This window comes from Leucopleurus acutus (assembly GCF_964270905.1).
Source record: "Leucopleurus acutus genome assembly, chromosome: 6".
NCBI classification, from domain to species: Eukaryota; Metazoa; Chordata; class Mammalia; order Artiodactyla; family Delphinidae; genus Leucopleurus; species Leucopleurus acutus.
Genome location: NC_139149.1, coordinates 100,140,407 through 100,166,574, shown reverse-complemented (window position 1 = coordinate 100,166,574; position 26,168 = coordinate 100,140,407). Strand labels below are relative to the sequence as shown.

The 26,168-nt window shown below is 51.4% G+C and overlaps 2 protein-coding genes across 2 annotated transcripts; both read left to right on the top strand.

Annotated features, from left to right (window-relative positions):
• Positions 1–584: 584 nt before the first annotated feature.
• Positions 585–3,569, top strand: CRYBA2 (crystallin beta A2; the record flags this gene model as incomplete). Its single annotated transcript, XM_082841683.1, has 4 exons — positions 585–745; positions 1,506–1,647; positions 2,785–2,927; positions 3,422–3,569. The coding sequence occupies 4 exons, from the start codon at positions 585–587 to the stop codon at positions 3,567–3,569; spliced, it is 594 nt and encodes a 197-aa protein (XP_082697809.1).
• A 4,756-nt stretch (positions 3,570–8,325) lies between these two features.
• Positions 8,326–11,773, top strand: FEV (FEV transcription factor, ETS family member; the record flags this gene model as incomplete). The annotated part of the gene is made up of 3 exons (XM_082841257.1): positions 8,326–8,377; positions 9,120–9,194; positions 11,184–11,773. 3 exons carry the CDS (start codon positions 8,326–8,328, stop codon positions 11,771–11,773), a joined length of 717 nt encoding a protein of 238 aa, XP_082697383.1.
• Positions 11,774–26,168: the final 14,395 nt, after the last annotated feature.

Here is a 26,168-nt window from a genome sequence, read left to right as displayed (position 1 = left end):
TTCCACATCTCGAGCCAGGAAAGCGCGGTTTTAGCGGGGTGGCCACCGGGTGGCCTGGTACCTCTATCCCTGAAGGTCTCGGCCTGGCTCAGGCCCCCCAAAAAGAAAAAGCGGAGTCAGCCTCGGCTGTGGCGAGCGCCGGACATGTGTCTCAGCACTTTCTATTGTAATCCCCGAGGGCTGCGGCCAGGTCAGCGGTTGCGGGAGAGGCCGCGGCTGCCCCGGGGACACCAGAGCTGACCGCAGCTTGCCCGCTGACTCAGCTCCCCCCCACCGCAGCAGGAGAGGGTGCGGAGAGCGGGCGAGGCCTGGTATAAAGCCCCGCACGCCTGCCCAGCTCGCGCGCAGCCTCTCCGCTTCCGTCAGTACCGCGCTCACCCACCCGGTGAATACTCGGTGCTGGGGCGCGGTCTCTTCGGGCCGGGGAGGGCGAGATGGGGAAAAGCCGCTAGCGGCCAGGGTCCGGCCCGCGGTCTTTCACCTCCTATCGGGGTTGGGAGGGGTTGGGCGGGGTTGGGCGGGCCTGGGCGGGGAGTGGGCTCTCGAGGCGCTGAGCGCTTGGTCCCGTCCCTGTCTGCAGCGGCATGAGCAGCGCCCCCGCGCAGGGCCCAGCGCCCGCCAGCCTCACGCTTTGGGATGAGGAGGACTTCCAGGGCCGCCGCAGCCGGCTGCTGAGCGACTGCACCAACATCGGCGAGCGCGTAGGCCTGCGCCGGGTGCGCTCGGTCAAGGTGGAAAATGGCGCGTGAGTGATGCCCCGGCGCGGTTGGGCTGGGTTGGGGGGCGCCAGGCTCCCCTGGCGCAAGCTGCGAGACGGGGTCCTCGGCTCCCAGTCCTCCATTCCCCAGACTGTATGTAAGCCCTGGCTGGGAGAGACCCAGCCACGTGGAACATATCTAGGCTTCCTCAAAACTCCCCACCTGCCCCAAAACAAATCATGAGAAAGATTGTATCCTCGTGTGAGCTAAAGGGATAAAGGCGAGAAGCGACCCTTTGCGGGACTCCGTGGGGCCAGCCTGAACCCTGAAGGGGTTCCCAGTGTAATTCTGTCCCTTCCAAAGTTAGATGGCTCTAAGCTTCGTTTAGCAAAAGAAGCCAAATCCCTTCCGCCCGCCCCACCCCGGCCTCCTAGAGACTGGGGCCCTCAAGAAAGCTGAGGCCCCTGAGCTATTGCAGTTTGCTACTGCAGGTTAGGGGGGTTCCTACACCCACCTTTGCAGGGGCCAAAATCCTTGCGGTAGGAGTGCTTGGTCGGGTGATCTTCGTAGACTGGAAAATTCCTTCCAGCCTGGGGGCCCTGAGCTGGAAGCCTGGACCCCTCAAACCCCAGATAGAAGCCGGCTTAGGGTCTTTAGCCTCTAGAGGGGCTGGGTTGCCTTGTGATGGGTGTGTTAAGGGAAAGGCCTTGGGTGGAGACAAAGATCGGTTCTGTAAAAGCAAGGGGGAGGGGGAGGAATGAATGAGGCTGGGGCAGATGCCTCGCAGCTTCCATTATCTTTCCCCAGTTGGGTGGCCTTCGAGTACCCCGACTTCCAGGGACAGCAGTTCATTCTGGAGAAAGGTGACTACCCTCGCTGGAGTGCCTGGAGCGGCAGTGGCGGCCACCACAGCGACCAGCTGCTGTCCTTCCGGCCAGTGCTCTGCGCGGTGAGCACAGCCCTCCCCCTCCTCCTCTGCGTCCTAGCTCCTAGCTCCAGGCCCCACCACAGTACCTGGAAAGACTGTCCACTCACTGTACGGGGGGTGTGAACACAACTCCTAGATGGGTAGGAGTGGCATTACTTCCCAGAACCAGAGAGGTCTCAGAAATTTTGGGACGTGGGCCTAAGCCAAGCATCGGAAATCAGCACCACGGACAGCCCCGAGACCTTGCAGTCTTGAGCCCCGTTCCTCACACCCAGTCGTCCACAGGTCCGCACATGTCAGCGAGCGCTTCTGGTGTCACACAGCACTGTGAGGTGGGGTGACTGCTCTTAACCTCATACATAGGTGTGGAAATGGGGCTCAGAGGGCAAAGTGATTTGACCCTGGTCACAAAGGTTAACATGAGAATAGAACTCAATCAGGGATCAAGGCTGAGAAGGGGTTAGTCTCTGTGTGTGTGTTTGGGGGGAAGGGGTTGGTAATGAATCAAATACACTGGAGGGGAGGATCTCACTTCCCATTCCTGCCGATTTATCTACCCTACTGGCGAGGCCTGGGGCTGTGTGGTGGAGGACAGAAAGCAGGTGCTGACTCAGCCCAGTTTCTCCATCCCAGGAGGCCAAGGAGCCCTGCAGGGGGAAGGCCCTGGGACAATGGGAGCCCAGACTCAACAAACACTGATGCCCCGGCCTGTACGTTCCGACTTTTCTCTCCACCCTTCTCTGGGTCCTAACCTATGAGAGGCTATGCCCAGGGTACTGGGCAGGGGATTGATAGTCAATGCTTCCTTAGGGAAACTGTCTTGCTTAGTGGACCAGATTTCCCTCAGGACCTCTGATTTTCCTCCTGCAAAACATGTCCATGTCAAAAGATGCTCTCTACCTCTGATGTGGAAGTGTCTCTGGGAACAGCCCCCTCAGTCTCACCACTTCAATCCAAAGCCATAGAAGGGACCAGGCTGGGGATCTCTGAGCATCCCAGCTTCCCAGACTGATATGGAGCTGATGGAGTGAACTCTGGGTGTGTTTATGGACCCTGTGTCTTTCAGCTTATGCTGGGCAGAGTGTTGGGGGAGTCGGGCTGAGAATGTATCCTCTTTGGAGGGCCTGACCTGTCCACCCCTACTTTCTTGTGCCTCAGAACCACAGCGACAGCCGTGTGACACTTTTTGAGGGGGAAAACTTCCAGGGCTGCAAGTTTGAACTCAATGATGACTACCCATCCCTGCCTTCCATGGGCTGGGCCAGCAAGGATGTGGGTTCCCTCAAAGTCAGCTCTGGAGCGTGAGTCCTGGGATTGGAACAGGGAAGAAGAGCAGGGAGGAGGGTGGGGACCAGGGAGGAGGGTGGGGACCAGGAAGGAGGGTGGGGAAAAGTGACGGGGGTGCTAAGAGACACAGTAAAGAGAGACATTGGGGGCTAGGGGACGGGGGAGTGAGGTCATGGGAGACTGAGAGGCAAGGGGAAGTGAGATGATGGAGACAGACTGGGAGGGATGGGGCAGGTAATAGGAGAATGAGTCAGGGGGGCAACGTGGGGTAGAGGAAGGGATTGAAAACATGGGTGAGGGGGCAATGGAGGGTGGGAATAGGAGACAAGATGAAGAAGGTGTTAGGAAGACCTGGAGCAGTGGACAGGGCAGGGAGAGATCCATGTAGGGAAAACAGAAGCCATAGTTTTGGAGCTGGGGATCGGAGCTGAGAAAGGAGGACCAGACGTGGAGGGCATTGGGGGGGGGGCAGAGCCTACTTACCACCCCTGTGCCTTCACTGGCCTAGGTGGGTGGCCTACCAGTACCCAGGCTACCGGGGCTACCAGTATGTATTGGAGCAGGACCGCCACAGCGGGGAGTTCCGTAACTACAGTGAATTCGGCACGCAGGCCCACACTGGGCAGCTGCAGTCCATTCGGAGAGTCCAGCACTAGGCTCCACAGCCCCGGCGCCTCCCATGAGGACCCTCAATAAAGGCTCCTGAACCTGCCTGCCCCTCTTGCCTCCTTTTTGGTGTCTTGCTTTGCAATCTCCATCCTTATCCTTCTGAGGGTCCTTCTCTGCCAACCCTCCCCTCCGCTCTGGCTCCAGGACCCTTGACTGGAGCATACACTGGCTTAGGAGGTATGTGGCTGATGGGTCTGAGATGAAAATGCTGGTAAGAATCCTGGGGATCCTGTTAAATGCAACCAGCCCCACACCTCTCCTTGGCAAAGGCCTATCAGCTTGGACCAGGTGTACCGCTAGCCCAGATCGTTCCTTTGCCATCCTCTGGTTTGGGCGCACATAGCTCCACGGCAGGGCTCATAGCTGAATTTCAACCTTCACACACCCCCTGGGCCAGGCTCCAGCATTCGGGGCAGGACCTCCTTAGCTCTGTGCAGCAGCCCTGCTGGGCTCCTCTCTGACCCCCACCCCTACTTTTCGAGCCTCTATCTTCACCCTGGCTCCCTACCCAACCTAAGGGAAGCTTGCACCCATTTCCCAGCTTTGTAGAATCTCCGCCTTATAGAGGAGCAAGGGTGTGAGAGGGGTAATTGCTGGGAGGTCCCACTGCCTCCTAGAGGAGATGTGCTCTCTCTGAGCAAAGACCTAGGCCCTTTGAATAACAATCCCTCGTGGTATTGAGCTCCAGCATTTATTGTACAAAGCATTTGCATGCCTTGCCTCTCAGCTGTCTCAAAAACTCCCTCTTCATTCTTCCTCTTCCTCCCCACTCTTCAGAGGACTAGTGAGCTGGAGAGGCCACCCCTGAGCCACTGACCACAGCGAGCCTGGGTTCTGGGGCAGGTGGTAGAAGCCCACAGCCATGGTGGGGTTGAATGTGGCAGCAGCCATCAGAGTCCGTGGCACCAATGTGGCTTCTTTCCAGCTCCCTCTTTGACTCAGTTTATGATAATCTCACCCACATAGGCAGGGCCTTCAAGGTCCTTGGGAGGCCCTTCATCCTGTCTCTCAGGGATGCTTGAGTTTTCAAGCCCCTGGTGGACCAATCCATGGGGAGGGGTGGCCCAGATCATTGCCCCAGCCCAGGGGAGTCAAAGCGATGTTGGAGAAAAGTCAGATTTGGACCTGGGCATTTCCCAGGGGCCCAGCTGTGCACAGTCAGGCATCTGCTCCCTTGGGAAGGGTCCTGGACCAGAGGTCAGAACACCCGGGACCCAGTCACATAGCATCCCCCAGCCTCAATTCCCTCACCTATAAACTGGGGCTATTGAGTCCTGCCTTGTCTCTCTCACAGGGTTGTTGTGAGGATTCAAGGAGAACTGCCTGAAAATGCTTGTGGTTCAGAAAAGAACTAGGGCCCTTACCATAGGACCTCCCTTCCCTGCCTCTCCCCATGGATCTCAGGGTTGGGTCAGGGGACCAAGGACAGAGTTCTAGGTGGGGTATGAATTCTGCTTCATACCTAGATGGGTTCTGAAGTCCATCGCCCCTGTCACATTTGATCCTCCTAATAGCTTCCATTCTTCATCCATTTCACCAATGAAGAAACTGCAGCTCCTCTGAGAGGGAGAAGCCTTGATGAGGTCATCCACTTAATTGGTGACAAAGCCAGGACCTGAACACAGGGCTCCAGACCCCAAATCCAGGCTGTTAACCGGAGGCTGACCTGAGCTGTGGCCAAAAGCCTCAGGCCTCAGCAGAGCCCCAAACCTTTGTGGGCTCCAGAGGAGCCTGGGGTTCCCGTGTGGTCACAGGCTCCTAACTGTCCCCTTGTGGGCATGGTAATAGTAACAACAGCTAAATATATGCAGCTTTGTCTGAGCACTCAGCATGTGTTATATAAGCCTAATAATTCTGTATGGTTGGTACTATAATCCCCATTTTACAGATGAATAGACTAAGGTACAGAGGTTATGTAACTTCCCCAAAAGCCACGCAACTAGGAAATGGGGGATCTGGAGTTGAGCCCAGACCCAGACAAACTGGTCTCAGAGCCCAGCAGCCCATCTCTGCACTGCCTGTATTGGGGGCAGGCGGTGGGCAAAGGGAGATCTGGTATCTACCATAAGCTGAGCTGCCTTCCCTCCAGGAAGGTCCATGGTTACTAGGACCACCCATTAAGATGCTTTCAGGAACTGGCAGTGTGACCCTGCCAGGGTACGCCCTGTCTCTACAGGTGTCCCCACCTGTACAGTGAAGGAGTTGGGGGAGCTAATATTTGTTGCAGCCTTTGCCAGCATGGACCTTCTAGGTTTTCTTAGACCCACGGGTCCAACTCTGCTCCCCACATTAGCAAATAAGGAGGGGGTGCGCAGAGGCCACGCTGGGCCTGAGTGTTCTCACCTTCCCGCCGTCCCTCTATGCTGGGCAGGCTGATGGTCTGCAGAACACGGTGGGGCTCACACCCAGCCAGGTGGGAGGATGATGGCAGGGAAGCTGCCTGGATTTGCTCATTGGCTGCACTCAGCCAAAGGCCAAAGGGGACGGAGGAGGTCATATCCTTTCCATTGGTGCAGCCGAGACCCCGGTGCAGTAGGGGTGTGCCCCTCACTCCCTCACAACTCTTCGCAGAGCCCACCTGTCCCTCAGTCCCTGAGTCCTCAGTGAGGTGGGGGTGGGGGCGGAGCCTGAGCTGTTGATCCTTCATCAGCTCGGAGCTGGGATGTCCGGACAGATGCCCACTCTAAGCGCCTCTCCCTTCTGCCTCTGTTTTCCACTCAGAGCATTAGTGGGTGAAACTTGCTGCCTCCCCATTCTTGCAACTCTGGCCTCCTGTTCCTCATTTTCTATCTGGGGAAGTGACAAGAAAGCATGAAGGAGAGAGAGCGAGACCTCGGCCGGACCCTCAAGACCCTCTGCTCCCTCAAAGCCCTGAGTTTTCTTCCTAGGGAGCATCCCAACCTCTCATCTTTCCCCCACCAGATTCCACCTGCACATCCTGAAGCCTCCACCCCTGTCCCTTTAGGATCCTCTAGGGTCCTGGGATTCCCCCCCCCATTTTCCCCTAGACTCACCTCCCACACTCCTCCTTGGTTCCTTCTGATTTTTGTACCCTCCACCAGCAAGGAGGAACACCCCAGGAGTTAACAGCAAGTGAAGAATGCAAGAGGCCCCACAGAAACCCCTCCCCCAGCTGGACTTCCCAGCCATCCTCAGTCAGGCAACCCAGGACCAGGGATCCTGCAGAAAACCTGCCCACTTCCATCCAAGTGCCCTGAAGTCCCAGGTCTCCTCACCTCCTGAAGTCAAGCAGTGGGAGAGAAAGGACTTGAGATTATCAATTCTGACCGGAGTCACCGGGTGCTGCATGGCTGCAGGTGGGCTCCTGTCTCAGACACTCATCTTCAGCCAGCATCCCTCCTTAGTGTGCCCCTCCAGAGCCAGGAAGCCCCACAGGTACCCAGAGACTCCAGGCCACCTGGGAAGCACATCAGCTTTGCTAATACCCCCCTTCGCCCCTTTCTCGGAGTGTATTTACTTCCACTCCCCCTGGGTTGGGGGACCTTGTACGGTGCACCTGTTTTAACTCCTCTACTCCTGCTAGAGTGAGGTGCCAACTGCAGCCTAGTTCTGGGATAATCAGGATGGGAATAGTTGTGAGGGTAGATGGTAAGCTGGGATGACAAGGGATGGGGAAAGATAGAAGAGAAATGGTTGGGGGGGATGGAAGGGGGATCATGAGTCACCCATTTGCCACAAATTAGTGAGAACAAACGAATGAGAAAAGGAAGGGAAAGAGAGAGATGGGATGGAGAGGTAGAGAGGAGACAGAAGGGAGATGGGAGGAGGAGGGACTACATGGAAGAAGAAGGAGAGACCTAGAAAGGGGGAGGAAGGACAAGCCACTAGAAGTTGTGCGGGAGACGCCCCAGCGCTGGCCCAGAGGCCTGGGAGCCCCGGAAAGGCAGGAAACCGGGGAAAACAAGAGGGAGACAGGGAAGGAGATCGGGTCTCCAGGGAAGAGCAGAGAGGGGGAGAGGAGAGGAGGGAGGAGTAGCGGGGATGGAGGAAGCGGGGTAGATAAAGGGAGCAACGGCTGCCGACCCGGAGCGCAGCGACAGGAGAGAGGGAGGGAAGCGGAAATTTAAAAGTGAAGATGCAGATAACGCAGCCTGGAGACGGGAACCCGGGTGGGGGTGGGGTGGGGAGAGGGGAGGAGAGTGGAGCGGTGAGGTGGGGGGGGGGATGGGTGAGAAGGAGGGAGCCCCCTACCCCCTTGTGGCCCCGGGGGTACCAAGGATTGGGGTACCCCGCCCCAATCCTGTTTGCTCAGAGTCAGGGAGGCGGAAAAGAAATGGGCTCCTGACCCCTGCCAGAGCGCGAGGCCCAGGCCCATCCCCCGCGCGTCTCCCGGGTTGCGAGGTGCGGGGGGCTGCCGGGTGCGCTTGGCTGCTGCGCGGCAAGTCGGAGACTTTATTGCGATGGGGCGATAAGAGGGGCGGGGGCGGGGTCCGGGGGGCCGAGGCTGCAGCTCTTTAATTAAAACGGAAATTGCGGCCCCTGCCCGCGCGGGGGCCCGGAGGGTTCCGAGCAGCCTGGTAGCTGGGAGCATCGCTCCCGGACCCCTCCATCCCCCGCCACACCCGGGCAGCCCCCTCCCGCCAGGCCTTGCTGGACCCAGCGCCTTCTCCCTGTCACCCGCTGTCGCCTCGGGCGGGGATCGGTGCCCCGGAGCGCAAAGCCTGACGCGATCCCCCTCTCCCACCCCCACCCCCACCTCCCACCGCCCAGGCCCTGGCGGCGATGAGACAGAGCGGCGCCTCCCAGCCCCTGCTGATCAACATGTACCTGCCAGGTACCAGGGACCAGCCGGGGGCTGGAGGCACCAGGACTCGGGGCGGGAAGTCTGGGCTGGGGCTTGGAAAGGGGATACTGCGGTCCAAGGGAAGGGGGCGCGGTCCAGAGAATCGGATCTCTGGAAGAACTGAGCAGTCTAGGGCGCTGGGAGACCTTAAAGGCAGATGGAGCGCTTTGGGGTTTTAGTGTGAGATTTAGAGCACCTGAAGTGAGCCGATTGGGAGCCTGGGAAGCCAAGAGCGCCAGCTCAGCGGCTGAAAGAGCCTGGCAGGGGGAGCAGAGGTCTACAGTGTGGCAGGGGACTCAGTGCGCATGCAGTGTTGGGAGGTCGTGGTCAGCCGGGAGTCTCCTGTGCACCCTCGTGGCCCCTCACCTCCGTGCTCCGAGCGTTCCCACCAGCCCAGCTTTCCAGGCGCCCTCTCCTCTCCGGTGGGCTCTGCGCGCTGCGGCTCGCTGGCGCAAACCCCGCTCGGCTTTATAAGGCTCCCGCCGGCCCGTTCAGAAAGCGGATTTCCTTTTTCCTGGACGCGTTTCCTGACTTGGGCGTTATGGAGGGGCTCCGCGCGGCGCGCGCCCGGGCCAGGCTGCGGGAGGAGGAGCCGGACGGATCGGGCCCCCAGCCTCGCGCCGGGGAGCCAAGGCACCCCCCTGTTCCCCCTTGAGCCTTGGCCTGGGGCCCTTTCGGGCAAGTCGGCAACCTCCGCCTCGATCCGCCTGATTGTTTTCTCCTGCTGCCACAGATCCCGTCGGAGACGGTCTCTTCAAGGAAGGAAAGAGCCCGGGGTGGGGGCCGCTGAGCCCCGCGGTACAAAAAGGTGAGCTGGCCAGCGGGGTGGACGGGCGGAGGCGAAGACAGTGGATCGGGTCCGGGGTACCCACCGCATACGGACAGGCGCCACTGCCATCTGAACAGAGGGTGGGAGAGATGCGCGATGCTGGGCTTTGGGAAGCAGAGGGTCGGGGCATGATTGTGGGGAGGCTCGGGGTGGGGGGAACATTCATTTGGCCTTTGGCTCCTGCACCTTCTGAGACCCAGGGTTGAACTCGATGGCCAGGGCAGATGAAGCTCCTGCCCCCACCCCCTTTCCAGCTGGGAATGTTTTTCCTGCTGTGGGGCTGGGGCTGAGGTGCTTGGTGTCATTTCCCTACTGGCAGCGGGAGCCCAAGGCATCGGCACCGCCCAGCAAGGTGACCCGGAGAATTATTCCCTGGCCACTCCAGGCCTACTCACCATTAGCACCAGGGCCAGCACCCACCTGCCCCACTGGCCCATGCCAGGCTCTGTGAGCCAAGTCCTCTGGGCCGTTGCAGTTGATTCCCAGGTTGGCCACCCAGTCTCTGCCGGTGGCTAAATTATCCTCGGTTTTGCCATGTTGGCAGCCGAACCTGGCCGGCCTTCCAGGCCAAGCCTCCCCACAGGTCCCCGCCCAGTCGGTACCCTAGATCTCACCAAGTTACCGTAACCAGAAAAACAAGGTTGGCAACTGCTTTATCCAAAAGGGAACACAACACCCAACAGGAATGAGCTTCCAAGCCTCTACGCCCCTCAGTACCAGATGCACATTTTAACCCAAATCTTCCCTTGCTTCTGACCCTAAAATTCAACAGTCCTGACCTGGAGCCAGGCAGCTCCTCACCGGGCTGGTGTGGAGGGACTTGGATCAAAATGATGTTGGAGGGCAGCATCTGGGTCCTGAGCGAGTTGTTGAAAAAAGAAGAGTTTCAGCAGGCTCAATTTAAAACAATCAGACAGTTTCGAGGAAAATCCTTTATTCTGAAAGAGTGTGTGTGGGGGGGGAGGGCGGGTAATGCTATCAAGATTTTTCTCCAACTGTCTGATTGAGGCTCCAAGACAGAGAAGCAGGAGTTCTCTCTCACCACCCACTTACCCGGGAAAGCCTCCTGGCCGTTTTTAGCACCCCCCAAATCCAGACGGGGCAGAAGAGTCTGGAGATTAGCCAAAGATGGGAGGAGGCAGGGAGCCAAGCAGAGAGGCTTCCCGGTCTCCTCTCCTCTTCTCAGAGTGGCGCATCACGCCCCCAGGGAACTACGACACCTTGGTACCCTGGGAATCCCGCCTGTTTCGAAAAAAGAGGCCGAACCGGAGTAGCCCCAGCACCAGACGCTGGCAAGGGTGGGGAGACTTCAGAGGCTGCCATTCCTCTCACGCTTAGGGAGCCACTGTGCCCATTCTTGTCTGATGTGGTACCTCGAGGAAGCCAACCACCACCTCGTCTCCACCTCGGGCAGGGGGTCCAACTGTATGCCTTGTCCGGTGGCTGGGGTGATCCTGCTGCAGGCCTGCTTCTTCCCTCTGGATCTCTGGACGTGGTCCGGCTGGGATGTGGCAGTCTAACCACCTATGTAGGCTACCCTGTGCGGTTGTGCAGGCTCTGCACCGAGTAAGAGCACTAAGCCAAAGGGCTGATATCCCGCCTTTGCTCACCTCCGAGGGCCCTGTGCCTTGGAGCGCCTCTACCTCTATACAGAGGAGGTGACGCTTCCCTTTCTCACCCCAGTTCTCATAAAGCTGTGCGCCCGCGGGGTTGCGTCCTCCTTAGTGGGAGACTCGTTTCCATTGTGCAAAAGCGCGGTACTGGCTAGGGACGGCTTTGCTGATCAGCCCCTCCCTGGCCAGCCGCCCCAGCTGTGCCCAGTTACACAGCTGGACGTGCCCTTTTCCCCCCTGATATCGGTCCCCACCCCCGACTCGGCGGGGAGGGAGGTCGTCTCCCACCTCACCTCTTCCCCCGCCGCTAGCCTCCCTCATCTCGCCGGTGGCTGACTGCCCCGCTTCCCCACAGGCAGCGGCCAGATCCAGCTGTGGCAGTTTCTGCTGGAGCTGCTGGCTGACCGCGCGAACGCCGGCTGCATCGCGTGGGAGGGTGGCCACGGCGAGTTCAAGCTCACGGACCCAGACGAGGTGGCGCGGCGCTGGGGCGAGCGCAAGAGCAAGCCCAACATGAACTACGACAAGCTGAGCCGCGCGCTGCGCTACTACTATGACAAGAACATCATGAGCAAGGTGCACGGCAAGCGCTACGCCTACCGCTTCGACTTCCAGGGCCTGGCGCAGGCCTGCCAGCCGCCCCCCGCGCACGCTCACGCCGCCGCGGCCGCCGCCGCCGCCGCGGCCGCCGCCGCCCAGGAAGGCGCACTCTACAAGCTGCAGCCCAGCCTGGCCCCACTGCCCTTCCCCGGCCTCTCCAAACTCAACCTCATGGCCGCCTCGGCCGGCGTCGCGCCCGCCGGCTTCTCCTACTGGCCGGGCCCGGGCCCCGCCGCCGCCGCCGCCGCCACCGCCGCGCTCTACCCCAGCCCCGGGTTGCAGCCCCCGTCCGGGCCCTTCGGCGCGGTGGCCACCGCCTCGCACCTGGGGGGCCATTACCACTAGACGGGACGGCCGGATGCCCCGTGGCCTCTCCCAGACGCCCAGAGCCTCGCTCAATCCCATCCACATCCCGGAGAGGGGCCGGCGCCTCCGCCGCCGTTCCTTCAACCTCAGATTTTACTCCGCCCGCTGCACCCCCCCGGGGGAAGGGGCCTGTAGTCGCCTCAATCTTCCTTTAACACCGGATTTGCCCCCCCGCCTCATCCCGCAACCCCCGAGGGAGGGTGACTGTGCCTGCATTTCCTCTAACCTTCTTCTAGACCTCAGATCCCTGAAAGGGGTTCTCGGGTCTCCCCTGATTTTTCCTCCCCTCCATCTGTACTTCCCTCTGCCTTCTGGAAGCCCCTCCATTATGATCCCTCTCTTATTCCAAATTTTGTCTCTCTCTCTCTTTTTTTTGTCCCCCACGGAGCTGCCCCGATTCCAGTATGGCCGAGGCCCAGCAGAGTCCACCTTCTCCTCCCCTGGCACCTCAGCGGGCTTGGTAAGGGCCGCGTCTCCCTTGACACTTCTAGGTAGCTTCCGGGCCCCCTTCCTCCCGCCCCCAACTTCCCACAGGACTGCCTTGTGTTTCTATTCCCTTCCAGACCTATTAAAGCTCCCAAGCTCCCCACTGCCTCTTCTCTCTGTTCTTAGCTGCACCAAAACCTTGGCTGGGGTTGGGAGTGGGTGTGGTTGTGGAAAAGGTCGTGAGACGCCCAGCTCAGGCCTGAGCAGAAAGGCCTGCCAAGGGAAAGCTCGAGAGAATGAGGGCAGGCAGGCTTCGGTGCTACTGGAGGGGAGCGCGGAGCCTCTAATGCATGGGCTCCTGCTGCAGCGCCCCTCCTACCTGGCAGTCGAGCCCAGCCTGCCTCATCCGGCCTTCCACTTGCCCCTTCCCCCTACCCCATCCCAACTTCCCTCCCAACGCGCAGCGGCATGCCACCTTCCCCCATCTCACCCATCCTTACGCAAGTTCCTCACCTCCTCCCAACCTCCACCCCACCTTGCCTCATCTTCACACCATCTCAATCTTTCCTCAGTCCCTCCATTTCATCCCCTTCCCCACCTCTCCTCTCCTCCCCATCCTACCTTCACTCAGACTTTCTCTCTCACTCCCACTCACAAACGCTCCCCTCCCCGATCCCCCTATCTCCAGCACTATCTTTTCTCTGGATCTGCCTCCTCGTTTTCAGGAGGAGGGAATCTCCCCTTCTGCGCCTGCCGCTCCCCTCCGGGCTTGCGGCTGCAACCTCCTTCTCGCGGGCGGCGCGCGCCCTCTGCTGGTCTCAGGAGGGTAAGCCAGAGCCAGGTTTTGCAGCTAAACTGAGAACCCGACACTTCAGGCCAAATTTGGCTTTCAGAGAGGAGGGCGAAAAGGGGGAACCCTAGCCCTGCACCCCAGGTCCGACCTCGAGAAGTCTGGGAAGTGGGTCATCCTCCTGGCAGGGCCATTTCCTGAGGCCCTTTGAATACTGTGCCCACCGGGGGCCACGGCTCTTATGCTTTCTCCGTGCCTTTTACAAAACCTGTTGGCAGGAAAACTGCCTTGAACGCGTTCCTTTAGGCGGAAACAACACGGGGGAGGTACTTGAAGTGACAGCCAGAACTCTGAGCTGCACACCAAGGTAAGCTCATTGCTCCCCCTTCTCCATGGTCCTAGTGTTTCTTTCCCAGGAGCCATATCTCTTCCTGGACCAAAGGTTCCTCGCTAGTTGGTGGGAGAGTGCCTGGGTTCCCACAAGGCAGGTGAGATTTCCCTGTGCCCCATGGGCCGGAAGGGAAAATGCAGGGGGAAGGCAGGAGAACTAAGTGCAGGGAGGGTCTGAATGCCCCTTCCCAAAGGGAATGAAATCATCGAGGTCCACCTAGGGAGTCTTTACTTCTTTTCATTTCATCTTCACTTTATTCTTTTCTGGTTTTCCAAATAACACACTCAGCATAGAAAATTTGGAAAATACACAATAAGGGCTCCATGAAATATTAGTTGAATTAAGCATGTAATGAAACATGGGGAAAAGTCACCTACAGTCTCATTACACAAAGGCCACTATTTATAACGCTTTGTCTTAATCTCCTTTTTTCTCTGTGCCCTTTGGAATTGAATGGTACCCTGCTTTAGTCCCTTAACATTCTGGTATCAGCATGGTCCATGCCGTTGTTATGCTCTCTAGACTTCATGGGGTAAGAAGGTGTGGGATCATGTATTCCAAGGAGCAGATGGCCAGAGGAGGAATCCAGCCTGATGAGGGCCTCAGGGACTTAGAGGGAGAGGCAAAGGGCCTCTTTGCAGGGGGCAGAAGTTGGGAGGGAGAAAGAATGCACTGGGGAGAGAGAACCAGGTTCCAGAAAGATCTGGGCTGCTAAGAATTGTGGGTTGAATGTAAAAAGGTGAAATTTCCTGGCAAGAAGTGTGAGGTCCTGTACTTAGATCTCTAAAGGCTAGAGTGTGAGACATGCAAGGGTGGTGCTCTGTAGAGCCTATGTGTAAATTAGTGGTGTCTTAGTTAACACAATGTTACATGGGAGCCTGTATGGTAAATGCAGAAAAAACCATTGTGATCTGAGGACACACTGATGCAGCTATGCCACTCTAGGATGCAGGAAATGATCCACTTGCTATAATGATCGTGCCCCCAGCATATTGTACACAGTGTTAGACAACACTTTCAGGAGAAGACCAAACAGACAGAATAGTGGACCCAGGAAGTGAGGAGGAACGATGCTGGAAAACCAGCCACAGGAGATGTGGTCTGGAAAATCATAGTGGGGAAAGAGGCATGGCAGCTGTCCTCAGTTATTCAAAGAGATGTCCTGTGGCAGAGCACCTGGATGCGTGTACTGGGACACACGGTAGAAAACTACAGTGACACATATATGTCAGACTGATCTAATGGAGAACCTTCTGCTGTGGACCATGATGAGGAGTGCTTTGTCACTGGAGTGTTCAGCAGACCCTTCCTTGGAGGTTGAGAGGGGAGGTGTACTAGGTGACTTCAACCTTGAGACTCTTGAAGTCCTGTGAGTGAGTTGGTAAAGGAGGGATTTAGACATTGTTGGGAAGCTGGGGGAGGTCTTGTTAGATTAGGGGCTCTTCTTACCTGTGATATCACATCCTTAAATCTCACCTTGCCCCTCTGTTCTTCCCTGCACGAAGAGCCAATCTGGGGAGCTGGGCATTGGAAAACCCGAGTTCTGGTCCCAGATTGTCAACTGACTTGCTAGTTAAACTTCAGATAATTCTGGGATTCCATTCACTGTGGTCTTGGGTTGACTCTACTCCACCCAAACCCTGATGAAGCCACACTCTTACCACACTCAGCTTCCTGTGATCCAGGCCTGTCCTCATTGACCCTTAACCTCTTGGTCCTTGGCTCCCCAAGATATTGATCCCACCATTGCTTCTCTCTCCCAATCCAGGGTCCAGCCCCTCTCTCATTCCCTGAAGGTCTGAGCCTTTTCTCTATCTCTTCACTCATGTCATTGGTGAAAATATGGCTCACGTCCCCAACCCTTGCCACGTGCTTGCACGACAGAGTTTACAGAACACTTTCACATCCATTGTTTTATTGATCCCCTCCAGGGTCACGGAGGAAGATAGGGCAGGGATTGCTTTATCCACTTGGAGGATGAGTAAACCAAAGCCCAAGATGTTAAAAAACTTGGCCAAAGTCTCAGGGCTTGTTCTAGGACCTGTGCCTCTGGTTCCTCACCAGGCCTTTTCCCAGTGCTCGGAGTGGTTTCTCCATCGTCCCAAGTGGCCTTGGTCACTGTGTTTGTAGGATCACTCCCCCGCCCTCCCGGGATTACACAGACCCGTGTGTCCTCCAGTAACGTGTGCTCCTTGTGACCAAGCTCCACTTGCCGTCATTTGCAGATGGAATCAGAAGTCCAGCTAGCATGCTGTGTGAGGACATCCATGCCCACACACTGCCCTAGACCTGCACAGCCACAGAGAAATGATATCACCTAGGGCACCGAGGCTTACAAGGCATTTTCTCATACATAAGCCCATGTGACCATAGACAGACATCAAAATGCATTAGATCTCACTGTGATGTGCTTTTCTCAGAGCCTTCTGCTTTTTCGGCCTTCATTTTCCCTTCAATGTGTCTTTGAAATGCACTTAACTTGTTCCTCAACCTCTTTTTATAATTCACATCAAGTAGACCTGCTGGTAATAAAAATGTGCCCTACCATTCATTGAACCTGACTCTGCGCCAGGCTCTGCCCTGTGCTAACGCTTTACCTGTGGTCTCCCCTTTGACTTGGCCACACCTTACCAGGTGGGGATGGTTTCAGATGAGGAAACTGAGGCTTGGAGAAGTTAAGTGACTGGTTCAGCCTGTGACCCCAGAGCTCAAGTCCTCACCCATCACACCAGATCCCCTCTCACTGGGCCTTCCTGGAAAGCTTCTTCTTGTGGATGTGACCTGCAGACTACCCATCGCAGACATACTCCATCTAATTGTCTAGTCGTAGCAGAAAATGACAGGTTATAATGGACATATTGATGACTTGTCTTACGCATGTCTTTAGTTAGTTAGTGCCTCTGTCTGATTTTTTAAAAAAAATCAGACTGTTCTGTTGCCCCACTGTCTTTTGCAAGCCTTCACTTTCCTAACTGTGCTCCTACAACCTTTGAGTAGATCACTGTACTCTAGGGTGTGGCTGAGGGTCTGACTACAACTTGACTTTGGTGGCAATTCCTACATCAGTTTGGTCAGCAAGATTTTCCCCTGCCCTCCTCTTTCCTGGGATGGTGGGTCTTGAGGCAAGTGGCCCAATGTCCCATTGACTGTAACTTTTTATATTTCTGAGAATTTTCTCCTACTGGATCCTCTTTGCTATTTCCTCCTTTCCTTTCTTTGTAAACAAAAGGCATGATGGTTAAGTGCAAGGGCTCTGGGGCTGGACATCCTAGGTTCAAGTGCTGGCTCTGTTACTTACTAGCTGCGTGACCTCGAGCAATTTACTTACTTCTTTGTGCCTCAATTACTCCATCCGTAAAATGGATATGATAATAACAGAACCTACCTCATAGGGTTGAAAGAATACATGATTATATAAGTACCTTTGTACACATATCAGTGTTTTCTATTATTAGACAAACAAATAAAACAACCCCAAACAAAGCAAGCACCTGCCTCTTGTCCTCCAGTCCCAATCAGACGCCCTCCACGTGTCCTGGGAAGGATCTTGAGTGGCTACGTCTACTTTTCTAAGCCGGTCACCCACCTGGTGAGCTTCACCAAGAACCAGCCTCTTGACTGGTTATGTGGCCACAACCATCACATGGGCCAGCCTCCTATACTCAGTGCATCCTCCATTTCTTTACGGGGTAACTGGAGAACGTACTGAATTTAAAATGATAGGATCTCAGCTAGTCACCAGCTGTGTGACTTTGGGAATATGGCCCCACCACTCAGAGAATTCATTTTCTCCTTTAAAATATGGATAATTGTAATGCTTACTTCCCATGGTTAGTATGTGGATTAAATAAAAATAGTATTAGCAATAGCGCTTAACACACTTCTCACACTCTAGAACACATTTAATAATATCCTAATTTTTTTTTTCAAAACGACAGACACAGCTAGCTCAACCCCCCTCCCCACCCCAAGCTGCATGCTCCTCACTTCCTGTAGTGGAGTTGTCATTGGGAAGTGATTGCCCAGCCAGGGACTAATTTTCCAGCCCTCCTTGCATCTTGGTGGGAGCCATGTGCCTTGTTTTTGCCAACAGAATATGAATGAAAATGATAGTATGTGTTGCTCCTAGGCCAAAACATTTGGAAATGGATGTGCCTTCTCCATACTCTCTTATTCCCTTTCTGCCACCTGGATTTAGAGGACGACTAGTTCCTTAGAGATGGCAGAGCTCCATTATGAAAGGATCCATCATAGAGAGAGAAATCACTCATCCACATGCATTGGACTATTACATTTAATTTGGAGGTTTCCTTTTAACAGCAACAAACATTACCATAACTAATACTCAAATCACATTTAATCTTTACAACAATCCTCCGATATAGACATGATGATTTCCCTGATTTTATGATGAGAAAACTGAGGCACCGAGAGGTTAAGTCTAAAGTCACATGGTGAGAAAAGGCAGAGCAGAGTCTGAACCCAGTCTGACTTCAGAGGCAGTGAGTTCTTTTAACCACTATGGATGTGAAAGAGCTTTATACATTAAAGTGTCCTAGAAGTAATAACAAAGGCTAATACTTATTGAACACTTGTGTGTCAGGCACTATTGAAAGAGCTTCACATTCATTTAATCCTCACAACCTTTTGGAGTTGGGTCTAGTATCATTCCCATTCTATAGATGAGGAAAACTGAGGCACAAAATATTAAATAAGTTGGTTGGAATCACAGTGCTGCTAAATGGTAGCAAGGTGATTCAACCCCAGCAGCCCAGTTTTCACTCCCTTCCCCATCCCTTATTCCCTTGATCATCTCTCATGGAGGAATGAGCAGATTTGGAGATTCTGAGAAGCCCAGGAAGTGGCAGGACTATTTCCCCAAATCTCAGCCCAACCCCAGGCTAGGTTCCCAATTCCAGTGCTCATCTGGGTTCCAGACAAATAACAGAGTGAGAAATACATTTTAGAAGTCTTGTAGCCAATGTGACCCTTGCATTTATCTCAGATGGCATGATGGAGTAGAGGGAGCCCAGATGGACATGGATTCAAACCCAACCTCTGTCTACTCCCTGTAGGAATGAGAAGGCTACTTTCTCTGAGCCTCAGTGGCCTCATCTATAAAATGGAAACGCTGATTATACCCACCTTGTTGGTTTGCTGCAAGGGCAGAATATGTGCCTAAAGATTCCAGCTTGGAGGACTGCTCCAAAAATGTCATCCCCCCAGCACTGACCAGCCCAGAACAGAGACCTGCCCTGGGAGCTCAAACCACCTCTCCCAGTCTAATCCCCCAACACTGCATCCCACTTTTCCTTCCATGAGTCGGAGAAGCTCCTTCCTTGAGATTCTGTGAGGTTGTGGGAGGAGGAAGTAGCAGAGGAAGGCTGGAAGGCCAGACCCTGGGTTCCTTTTTCTGGAAGAGGAGACCAAGTTGCTTAGCAACACAGCAGAAGTTGTCAGGGAGGCTCCATGCAGGGCTATCCTTTATCATCCTGCAACATAGAGAGATCTGGGGATACACTAGACGGGGAGATGAGTGGGGAAAGTAGGGAAGAGTCCCAGGCTCTGATGGTAACCTCTGGGCTCCATTCTCCTTTCCTATGATCACCTTCCCAATTCTCCATCTCTTTCCCCTTGGTTTTCTACCTTTGACACACAGAGGCAGAGAGACAAGTTCTAGGGTCCATCCCGTACACACATCTGTCCATTGGCCATGTCCGTAACCATGTGCCTAAGGGCCAGATTCAGGACCACCTTATATGTGTACTGTGCTTTACAGTTTACAAAGCACACCCATATATGTGATTCCACCATATACAACAGCCTCTTTAATTCCTGTATGACAGACGAGGGAAAAAAGTCTGAAGGTCCCACCGTGAGGAAAGAGCAGGGCCCAGATTTGCTGCAAGTCTCAGCATATTTCCACTACATATCGTAGCATGGATGTCAGTACAGGCTTTGGCATAATGTCGTGCCTGCTATTCCATGTCCTCACAGTTTGAAGATTCTTCATGCCTAGTGTCCTAAGGTGCCCTCAAGATGCACCTTTCTCCACCCTTCATCACAAAGCAGGTGAGATGAGGAGGCAGGTTCAGCTGTTCTTCCCTGCTGGGAGTGGGGAGTCCCCAGAGAAGCCTAGTCTCCTGGCCCAAATGCCTAGACTCAGGAATGCTGCTGTGCTGGGCCAGGCTGGCACAAGTATCTACCACCAGCAGCTGAAGCAAGTCCCCTGGCTGGCATCCCAGAAAGAGGCATGTGGGTCCCACTAGGGCCGAGGCCTGGCAGCAAGGAGTAAACACATGTCACCCAGGTCACAGATTGCTCATGGGAGGCCCAGACCTCTAGGACTCCCTACTGCCTCAGGGGCCAGCAGAGCTGGTCAGAGCAGCTCAGGGCTCCATTCTGGACTTTGTCTTGGTCCCTTAATTCCTCTGTCAAAATTTATTAATAGTCTGACTACCATAGCAATGGTAGCTACCCCAACAAAAATAATATTGTCATTCTTATTATAGCCATTTGATAAGACACCACAAATCTGAGATTCTTGTTTCCATCTGAAAGATGAGAAAACTGAAATTCAGAGAGGTTGAATAACTGTCTTACAGCAACAGCTAGTAAATGTAGAGTAGGGACTCAAACCTCTGACTCCTAGTCTTTTGTTCTGTACATCACGTCACACTGCCTTTAAATGTCAGGGGGACAAAGGAGTCCCAGAGGGACATTCAGCCACCCTATCCTCTATCCCCAAATTGCACATGCCCAGGACCTTGTAGGCCACATGGCTCAGCTGGTGTTTCACGTAGAACAGACAATTTGAATAATTATTTTGATTAAAGTTTTATCAACTTCCAAAAAGTGATTTGAGATGACTTACTATATAGCAGTATACACAAAATAGAATATTCAGTTTTAAAAGATGAAAAAGCAACTGGTGAAATATGAGAAGCATTCCCATAAGTCAGGGACAAAGCAAGGATGTCTTCTTTATCCTTTCTAACCTTGTCATCATTGCTACCACTGAACATTCTACTGGAGGTCCTAGTCAACACAATAAGACAAGAAAAGTTATCTGTTTTACACAAATATTGAAAAGGAAAAAGTCACAATGTCCTAGTTTGCAGACAATATGACTGCCTACCTAGAAAATCCAAGAGATTCAACAGGAAATCAATTAGAACTAATGATTCTAATGTTAACACACAAAAGGTTAACACACAATGTTACTACAAAAAAAATGTTTTTTCCATAACTGTGTAGAAATAAGGAAAAGAATTGGGAATGACAGATTCACAAGAGCAATAAAAATATACTCCCAGGTAATCCTAATGAAAAACATGGGAACTATCTAAATGAAAAAAAAAACCTATAAATCTTCACTAAGGAACATAAAAGAAGACCAGACTCAATGGAACACTTAGCATGTTCCTGGGTGGAATGACTCAATATTGCAAAATGTCAGGTCTGTCCAAACTGATCTATAAAGTGATACAGTCCCAATCCAAGTCCCAAAGGAATTTTATGGAAACTGACAGACTTGGCTTTAAAGTTCTTCTGGACTATGTATTTAAAAATAACCAAGGCAGTTTTAGCAAAAGAACAATGAGCATACTGCAGAGCTACAGTTATTAAAGATGTGGTTTGTCACAGCTATAGTCAAGCAGACCAATGGAATCCAGTAGAACCTTGAAACAGACCCATGTATATGTGGAAATTTCATAAAAGATAGAGATGGCATTCTCTGGAAGAAAAGCAAGACTGTTCAGAAGTTGGTGCAACCTGTTACTCATTTTGGGAAAATACTTATATCTCTACTTCTCACCACATACAAAAATAAATTCCAAAATAAATTAAAGAATGAAATAAAGACTCTATAAAAGTACCAGAATAAAATTAAAAAATGAAACAAATCCTAATCTCCAAACCCAGCATAAAACAAGAACATTCAGAAAGAAAGGAGAAATAGCAAACATCTGGGAGGAGTTGGTTACCACGGCTGTGTCCTAAAGATACATATTTAATTGTATACTTATTGACAACCAAAGGCAAACATGGAAACTGTCACTATTTTAGTTCATTTATCCATTTCCCATTTATTGAGATCTACTAAGTGTCAGGCACTGTGCTAATTCTCATTGTTTAAAGAAAAGATATGAATAAGTTAGTGTGACGAGGAAAATTTCCCCTAGCTTTATTGTTTGGATAAGGGACAATGGGTCTTCTTCGACAGCTATGCAAAAGATAGAGAAGTATTCTTTAAATGGTCTTGGTCCTCGTAAGGGTGTACACATGTGTGTGCCCATGTGCATATACTATACGTGTGCTGTGCGTGTACACACACACGCCTGCTGGGATAGATAGGTGTCTCACTTCCCTTGTCCATCAAGGGACATTCTTAAATCCTAGGGATTTGGAAATAGCTTGAGGAGAGGGAAGGGAATAAAGAGACTTTGGAGACATGTGAAAGGAGGGCAGGGCTCTAGATGTGTGTTTCTCCCTTTCCAGCTTTTCCAGACACTCACTGCCTAGCCTCACTTTTTTCCTTTTCGGCTGTGCCGCGCAGCTTGCAAGATTACAGAATCTTAGTTCCCCAACCAGGAATCAAACCCCAGCCCATGGCAATGAAAGAGCCGAGTCCTAACCACTGGACCACCAGGGAATTCCCCCTTCCTTTCATTTTTTTTTTCTTCTTTCTTTTTATCTCTTTTTCTTTCTTTACAATTTTCCTTCTTTTTTTTTTAGGTAATGACAATAGTTTAATTTATTGTACTTAACTAAAAAGCTCAGAAAAGAATTAAGAAGAGATCATTAATTAAAGCTGATCATTTAAAATCCCACCACTGAGGTGGATGGACCTCAAGTCTGTCATACAGAGTGAAGTAAGTCAGAAAGAGAAAAACAAATACCGTATGCTAACACATATATATGGAATCTTAAAAAAAAAAGGTCATGAAGAACCTAAGGGCAAGATGGGAATAAAGAGGCAGACCTACTAGAGAATGGACTTGAGGACACAGGGAGGGGGAAGGGTAAGCTGGGACAAAGTGAGAGAGTGGTAGTATATATATGGACATATATACACTACCAAATGTAAAATTAATAGCTAGTGGGAAGCAGCCGCATAGCACAGGGAGATCAGCTCGTTGCTTTGTGACCAGCTAGAAGGGTGGGATAGGGAAAGTGGGAGGGAGGGAGACGCAAGAGGGAAGAGATATGGGGATATAGGTATAAGTATAACTGATTCACTTTGTTATAAAGCAGAAACTAACCATTGTAAAGCAATTATACTCCAATAAAAATGTTAAAAAATAAAATAAAATAAAATCCCACCACTTAGTGAGAACAACCATTAACATTTTACTAAACATCCTAAAAGTTTGTGTTGCTGCATACACACACACACACATAAACATACACACAGATTCAGTATATATCTATAGTGACTGTTTACTGCCAGGTGCAGGCAATCTAGCAGTGAACAAGATAGGCCTTTTATTGACAGGATACAAAATAAATAACAAAAAATTATCAGGTGGGGACAAATGTCGTGGAGAAATCCATCAGGGGTATGTGATGAAGGGTGACTGTGGGGCAGGCTGAGACGAATGACAGGAAGAGGACAGTTATTTAAAGGCCTCTCTCTCCTTACAAAAATGGGACCACATTATATTGTTTTCAACCCGCTATTTTCACTTTGTCATGGTCATTTTTAATATAGATTAGTGTATCATTTTTAAATTTTTATTATTATTATTTTTTTGCGGTACGCGGGCCTCTCACTGTTGTGGCCTCTCCCGCTGCGGAGCACAGGCTCCGGACGCTCAGGCTCAGCGGCCATGGCTCACGGGCCCAGCCGCTCCGCGGCATGTGGGATCTTCCCGGACCGGGGCACGAACCCGTGTCCCGTGCATCGTCAGGCAGACTCTCAACCACTGCGCCACCAGGGAAGCCCTATGTATCATTTTTAGTGGTCCATAATAGCCCAAAGAATATTGCTTTGTCTCAATTTACTTAATCTCCTACTAATGCATCCGAAGGTTTATTATTATAAACAATGTCATGATAAGTATCCTTGCGTCAGGTCTTTTCCCAATTACCTCCTCAGGGCAAATTTCTGGAAATGTGGTGGTTGGGACTAAGAGCTTACTGCCTTCCACAGTTTGAGCCACAGCCAAGTAGCTCTGCAAAAAGACTCCACTAACATATATGTCTACCACGGTGTGAGAAAGTGCACATTTCCCCATGTTTTTATCATGGTTGGGATTTTCCATTTTTATAATCTTTGCTGGTATAAGAGATGCAATATCCCACTACAGTTTTGACTTGAATTTCTTTGGTCAAGAGTGAAGTCAAGTATGTTTTTATGTGTTTATTGATTATTTACATCTTTGTGTGAAGTTCTCTTCATAGTTTTAACTAATTTTCTATGGAAAATATATTGTGTTGCAAATATGTTCTCTCATCTTGTCATTTGTTTTTCAATCTTGTTTATGGTTGTTCTTTTTCCCTATTTCTCTAACATTCAAAAGCTTAAATGGAGTCAGATGAATCAATCTTTTTCTTTAAGCTCTATCTCTAAAAAGATGTTCTCCACTCAACCCAAGACGCAATACTACTACTACTAATAATAATAATACAGGTACTCTTTGAGTATTTTTATTTAATATTTGACTACTGTCACATACTAATTACTATTTTCTAGTTATGCAGATAACTTACTAATACATTTTTATCGTAAAAAAATTAAACACCACAGATAAGGCAAAATTTCCCTAGACAACATCAATCCCAGTTCCTTCCCAGAAGTCACTTAAGAGTTATGTGTGTCTTTCTTAAGCTTCTATTATTCATACACACACACACACAAATTATAGTTTGATTTGTTTTGCTTTTGCATAAATGATATTGTACTGTGTGTGTTGTTATGCAACTTCTAATGATACTACATGTTTTGGAGATCTTTCATGTCAGTATAATACATAATACAGTCCAATCCACTCTTTTAAACTGAATACTGTAGTATTTAGTAATTTGAATGTATCAAAGTTTTTAAAATTTCTAACCTATTGGTGGATATTTAGGTTGACTTCAATTTATCTTTCTCTAAACAATAATACAATAAAAAATCTTTATCATGCCTCTTTATATGTTTAAGTATTTCTCTAGGGTCAATACTAGAAACTGGAATTCCAGAGTAGAAAAGTATGTGCATTTAGATTTCTAATAGATACTTCCAAATTGTTCTCTCTTCTAACACTTTTATAGTTTTTTTTCTGTAAGTCTTTTTAATCAATTTGGAACTTATTTGGGGGTAAAGAATCAGGAAGTATTGACATTTTTTCTTCATATAAATGACCATCCAGTTGTTCCAAAGCCATTTCCTGACTAATCCATCTTTTCCCAGTGGATTTGAAATGGTGCCTTTATCATATATTAAATTCCCACGTATGCTGGAGTTTAGTTTTGGATTATCTATTCTGTTCTACTGGTATGTCTATTCCTCTATCAGTGCCTTATGTTTTAGCTACCTTAGCTCTATAGGGCAAGCCTTCCATCATTACTCTTCTTTCTTATGTTTTTCTTCATATTCTGTGTTTTTCTGGGATAATATGTAAATTATTTTTTAAAAGGAGTAAAATGTAGAAAGGTTATAAAGAAATACGTCTTTCCCTGTTTACATTGTTCAACACCCCTCCATCCTTTTAGGTTGTCATATATAAAAATGCACACAGAGAGACTAATTTTATATTTTATGGGCTTGAAGCTAAATGTCAGTCACAGGACACGATGATCAAGGGGTATAAAGTAATGGGGGTGGGGGGGGAAGTCGTAAAAGGGGAGTAACTACGGTGCGCAGTATCGCCAAGTAGAAAGAGAACTTGGGAGCAGCTAATTGCTAAATAAATAGAACCCAGGGGAAAAGAAACCCCCTGAAGGCCCAAACTGGACTGGGAGAATTTTAAGCCAGAAACTAAGAGGTTAAATCTGAATGCCCAGAAAAAAAAGGAAGGTTGAGTGCTGGAGTAAAACGTTGGTCAGCCAGCCTGCGAGTGAAAAAGAGAGACTGCTTCTAAAAAGCTCATCAGTGTATTAAACTCAGGTCAAAGGAACTTGAATCCTGAGACTGTGCTCTGCAGTTTATCTATCTTATACCCAATCTTTCATCACACTGAACTAAAACTATTTTTCTATCCCTCAATTACACACCTAACGTGTGTGGCTATAGATGACCTTCTTGTTGGATGTCTGGCAAGGTGCTGAGAGGAAAGGTAATGGTCTTAATAAAGGTCTTTAAAGTGTTAACTCCTGCTGTCTTGAGGCCACTCATGGTAAGTGTTGTTTACGATGTATGAAGGGGTCAGGAGTAGCACCTAAAGTGGGGTACATTAAGAAGGTCAGGCCCCCAAACCTGGCTGCCAGATGTCCCTGGTCACGGTGGCATGGTCGAAGGGGCTGCTTTGGCAGCCCCTGTAGTAGAAATCTTCTGGAGATGCCCATCTGGGTGCCTGAGGCAGAGTCCCAGTGGGTAGAGGCCACAGGATGTCCCCTTGGATACTGCCAGATTCTCTGGTTGCTGGGCACCGTGCCTGGCAGGCAAAGCAGTTACCATGACAACCACTCCCCCCCCCCCCACACGTCTGCGATTTCTGGTATATCTCCTTTCCCATTAAGTGCCAAGGTATTCCAGGGTTCCAGAGACAGGCAAACATAGCTCTCAGGACAGAATGTCCTCTGCTCCAGGAAGTGGGGGAGGGAAGGAAAGTGGAGAT